The sequence below is a fragment of the Nanorana parkeri genome, unplaced genomic scaffold, assembly GCF_000935625.1.
Source record: "Nanorana parkeri isolate BGI_ZX_2015 unplaced genomic scaffold, ASM93562v1 scaffold554, whole genome shotgun sequence".
In the NCBI taxonomy this organism is placed as follows: domain Eukaryota; kingdom Metazoa; phylum Chordata; class Amphibia; order Anura; family Dicroglossidae; genus Nanorana; species Nanorana parkeri.
In genome coordinates this window covers 498,066-503,298 of record NW_017306822.1, presented here as the reverse complement: position 1 = coordinate 503,298, position 5,233 = coordinate 498,066, and the positions used below count along the sequence as shown (strand labels likewise).

Sequence of the window (5,233 nt, the reverse complement as noted above, 5' to 3'; positions counted from 1 at the left end):
ATGACGTCATCGCGCACACGCGTGGTGACGTCTCGGCGGGGTGACACTCGGTAACCGATCCGGGTGTCACCCAGCCTCGGGACGCCCCTGGGTCCCAGCCTCCTCCGTCGCTGTGCCCCACCTCCTCCGTCGCTGGGCCCCACCTCCTCCATTGCCTGACCCCACCTCCTCCACCACCAGGCCCCACCTCCTCCGCAGCTGCTTTGTGTCCCTGACTCAGCAGCGGCTGTGAAGAGGAACGCAGCACCCTGTTACCGATCCGGGTGTCACCCAGCCTCGGGACGCCCCTGGGTCCCAGCCTCCTCCGTCGCTGTGCCCCACCTCCTCCGTCGCTGGGCCCCACCTCCTCCATTGCCTGACCCCACCTCCTCCACCACCAGGCCCCACCTCCTCCGCAGCTGCTTTGTGTCACTGACTCAGCAGCGGCTGTGAGGAGGAACGCGCCGCTGCACAGATCACTGACAGATTGTCAGTGATCTGAACAGCGGCGTGTTCCCCCTCACAGCCACCAGTGACAGCCAGCTGCCTGAGATGCCATAGCGACCCAGGTAGCCCGCACGGCATCAGGGGAATGTCCTGACCGGTGCCCCGGGCCCCATAGCAGCCACCTGGGTCGCTATAGTGATTGCTTCGCCACTGGGTACAAAGTAGTGGAAGTGCTAAGGGCTCATTCACACCACAGTGCACATGTTAATGTGAGCACAATGCACATGTATTGGCAGGCATTGTAATGTGCACTGCAATGCATTGTTAGAGCACTGATGCCAATAAACATAACTCCTAGAGGCAGATGCATGATGGGATGTAAACTCTCACCACAGTTGGAGTGCCAAGGTTGCCTACGTTTGCCATAGAACATAAGACAAATTGCCTTGTCCTTTCATTGGACTGGATTGAGTCTACTAGAGATGAGTGTGGGTAGTATTGAGATAGGGACAGCACACATGCTAACTAGGGAGAGATAGGGATCGCTCCTTCCTTCTCAATGTCTAGCTAACAATAGAACTTCTGTCAGATCTCTACACAGGGTACAGACTTACTTAGTGATCTCTGGGATGTTGAATGTTTTTTCAACAATGCCAACATGTTCACCAGAAGAGAACCTTTCTTTTTTCACCACAATTCCATCTGGGTTCTAAAAAGAAATAGGGTTTATGTTAGAATAGCAGTATAAACATAAGGGATACATCTAAAGTAAATGAGACCTGGTGCATTATGGGTGAGAAATTATTGCATTTTGCCAATGGGGCAGCTGGGATTGTGTTTACTGCAATGTTGGTTTGGCTCATTTACGTTTTTGGTGGCCCATGTGGGAATTCCTTATAGTACTAGATGACTGAATGCTTATTACACAATATTTTGGAGTAAGTGTGGGGCTACATGACCTCTCCTACACATCACATCACCTCTAATATATTAGAAAGAGAGTGGCAACTGGCATCACAGAGGAAGAAAGAGCTGGAATAGCTTTTGTACTGCCCATTGACAAGGGAGCATTTCCATGATTCTATATGTAAAACGCCCTAAGATGTTTGAGAACAGTCTACAGTGTATGTTATACCGTACATGGATGGGTTGACTTGAGACTTGAGAACACACTCTACAGTATGACTTATGTTGTTTAGGGATGTTTTTGTATCCCCTGCTCGGTTTAAAGTGTTTTGTATTTTTGAAAGGCCTCTTGCAGCATACTGGATTCAGGTACTTTCAGTTGCACATTGACTGCCATTCATACTGTTGAGGAGCTCCAGAGCCCTGCATCATTGGTGTGTTGCTGGGAGTTCTGCCTGTCTTGTCAACTGGCAAACCTCTCATAGGTTTGTCATTAGTGATTTTGACCAGGTTCCGACAAAACAGTTAAACCCTGACCTGGAAGAGTCTTTGGGACCTTCCCTTGCTGGGAAAAGGGTGGCTGTGGTGATAAGGCTGTGTGCCTAAAAGAGGCTCCAGTTCTGCAGCCCGGCCCTAGAGGGTATTGCCCCTCTATATACAAGCTGTGCGCTTTGTCATGTTTTGCCATCACTGGAATGGAGAAACTCTGGAACTTCTTGTTTTGAGGCTGCTGTGCTCCAAATGAAGCTCTGACCTACCCAGCAACTGCTTCCCGAGGAGTTGTAGGAACCCCCAGAAGATATTGGATATGCCACCTCTTCCTGTCCTACTTTTTCTTCTATAAGGTTTGAAAACATAGTTAAACTGCATTTAAGTCTGGACCTGCATTCCTACTGTGATGCAAGACAATGAAAGCCATGTACCTGGGGAAAAGTTTAGTCCGATAATCATAAGGTGTATGGGCACCTTAACAGTGAAGTGTGCTGGAAGCAGTACTCATCCACTGATAATGGGTAAAGCCTTGAGAAGAGAAAGGGTTAAGCCCGACCAGTCCAGCCCTACTCATGAGCCCAGATCAACACTAACAGGTCTGACAATGAGGGCCACCTGCCAACTATTATTAGCAGATCTTTCACATAACGTCCTTTTTCTCTTTAGATTTCCTGGTCCTCATAACACACAGCTCTAGCTTCCACGCTGGTGTCATTATTGCAGTAATCCATTCTGTACACATTGGGCAATAGCCAACAATGCAAGTGGCAAGGTTACCGTTCACCAACTGCAAACACAGCAGTTACAAAATACTCCAGAGCTGAAAAAGCCTGAAGGCATAAGAAGAACATTGTTTTCACATTTTACCTTTAGCTTTTCATATGTGTAGTGAACCTAGCCATAGTTTGTAGATGTACTCACAGCAGGGTCTATGTATTATGCCTGAGCATGTTTGAACCCCAAAGTCCAGTTTTTTGGATTAGTGATTGCTACATACTGTGCTTGGGAATGGTTCAGGGTGCTGTGCCCAGGCCCAATTGAAAGAGGTGGTCTGGAGCATGGTTCAGTTTGATTTTTGGCACAATACACATGTGTGATTGCTAACTGTACCCAAGCAGGGAACTTGAGTACTCGAGTACATTAGATCCATTTGTGTACACTCAGGTAGTAAGGGTACAGATGAAATAGGCATGCATGGTACAATGTGAGCTCGGGAAGCATGCTCATGCCCAGCACAATTTGAGTACAGACCAGTGGAAGGGGGGCAATCGTGCTCAGACACAGTACGAGGCAACCATGCACAGTGTGAGCACATCCTACGTGGCCACAAGATTCACGGCAGTTGGAATGGGAACTTTGTGTCAAAGTGTCAGTGCTATACCAAGAGAGATTAATGACCCATCTGGTCTGTACTGAAAAGCATCAACATTTTGACATAGGTTGCATTGTCACCAACATTCTAAAGTAAAATAGATACCCTGGTAATTTGCTTTATTGTTTAGGTCCAGGGAGTGGGGCAAAAAAGAGTAAAACTTCACTTATTCCTGAAGGAGATTTCCCTTTTGTGGGGGAGCAGAAGATGGAGGAATACGATCAGTGTAAGTGTGTCTCATATATAAAAGTATCTGAAATAAGACCCGCCTGTCCAAACTTTCATTGTCCAAAATGTTCTTCTTTCAGGCTTCCATTTGATGTGTTGATTTCAGGTAACATATATACTTCTTACATTAAGAAAATCAATAATCAAAAATATATGGACTTTTATGGGTACTTACAACGAACTCGACGTCTACAATGCGGGCATCAGGCTCCAAGGAGTGTCCAGTAACAAAGAGACGGTATTTTACTGGAAACGAAAAAATAAAGAGGCCCGGGGTCAATATAAAATGTTAGCTTCCCACCTGATGGCTTATTTACAATATGAACTGTCTCTCATTATTGATTAAGAGACCGCAACTGATGCAGCAGTGTATGGTTGGCCAGAAGCAGGACATTTTTAATGAAGGATAAGAAGCCTAACTGATGTAAGCCTAACTTTAATTTTATTTTGTCTATGGAGATAGGAGAGTGCAGTGAATGTGAGTGATATACTGTGAGGTAGTTTAGGTTCACACTGTTCTAGCACATAATTTTATTTATCTTTAGTATTCAGCAGCTCCAAGGACAATGGTAACATATTTTAAAAAAGGCCATATCAGCATAAAAATAAAACAAAACCCTAAAAGAAATGAAAACTGGAGCCAAAAGCCCAGTTTTTGGTCCTTCCAAGCCTGCTTGCCATAGTTGGAATGTCAAGCAGTGCATTATTGTTAAGAAAACATTCTCCTGGGTGAATCTGCATATCTAAATCTGCCAGGACAGCAATTCTTGAACCCGCAGGATTCCTTTTGAACCCGGGACAGTGGCAAAACCGAACCTCATCACTATTAGAAGATGAAGTTCAGTTTCGCTGCTACTAGAGGTAGAGACGCAAATTCATAAAGGTGCCTTTTCTTGATTGTTCCCTTTAAAATCTACTAGATCATTACCAGATTCATATGATGGTCCTGAAGTGTAAACTGTTTTATTGACCCTACGATGTGACTTTCAAGTCACTGGCCTTGTGCACGTTAAGAGCTAACTAGTGGACAATTATACATCTTTAACCAAAAATCATCACAAGCCCTAATTTTAAATCCTATCTACAAACTAAAACAATTGTTAACTGACTTAGTCAAGTCTGGATGAAGGTCTATGAACAAATGGCTGAGCGCATATTACCCAGAGTTCCAGGGTTGTAGATCGGCTTGTCTGTCTGTATGAAGATGTATCCACTGTGGAAGGACAACCGAACGACCTTCTGAAGCGCGCACTCCTTCGACCTCACCACCACGTTTACATAGTGCTTCTTATTGGTGTCTTTAAACAAATCATTGCCAGGAATCTACAGAACAAACAGATCGATACCTTTACTTTAAGGCAGAAATTCACAATAAAAAAAATTGTGTAATGAAATATAATTTTACATGAGATTGCCGCTGCTATGTTTCTTGTTGTATTTGGAGTATTTCGTCCCACTGGATGTATGAATGCAACCGCCAGTTATAACCTCACCTTCATATCGACTTTTCCAAGGAAGCCATTGGCACTGTTCAGTGAAACCTTCCCTTTTACCAGCTCTTGTGACTTCAGCGGGAAATCCTGAATGATGATTTCTGCATCAAACTGAGTGCTCTGTAACTGTGCGTCCACTATGATGGTCTCCCGGGTCTCCAAACGCAGGATGCTGGGCATGATAAGGGCACATCTGTCAGGGAAGAAAAGACCCAGGTCAGTGCCTGTCTGAGAGCGGTCTGAGGGAAAAACTCTAATCCTCAGCAGTTGGGTTTCCTGTCTGTATTTCAAGGTCTTAAAATGTGTATAAATATAT

The 5,233-nt window shown here is 45.1% G+C and overlaps 1 protein-coding gene across 1 annotated transcript in view; it reads right to left on the bottom strand.

The window, feature by feature from the left end:
* Positions 1-5,233, bottom strand: part of LOC108791483 (complement C3-like) — a 73,140-nt gene that overhangs the window by 58,666 nt on the left and 9,241 nt on the right. The window contains exons 2-5 of the mRNA XM_018561987.1: positions 4,918-5,110; positions 4,585-4,747; positions 3,600-3,670; positions 1,041-1,135 (exon numbers count right to left, since the gene is read on the bottom strand). Of these exons, the coding sequence (XP_018417489.1) occupies positions 1,041-1,135; positions 3,600-3,670; positions 4,585-4,747; positions 4,918-5,110 (522 nt within the window). The remainder of the gene's footprint in view (positions 1-1,040; positions 1,136-3,599; positions 3,671-4,584; positions 4,748-4,917; positions 5,111-5,233) is intronic.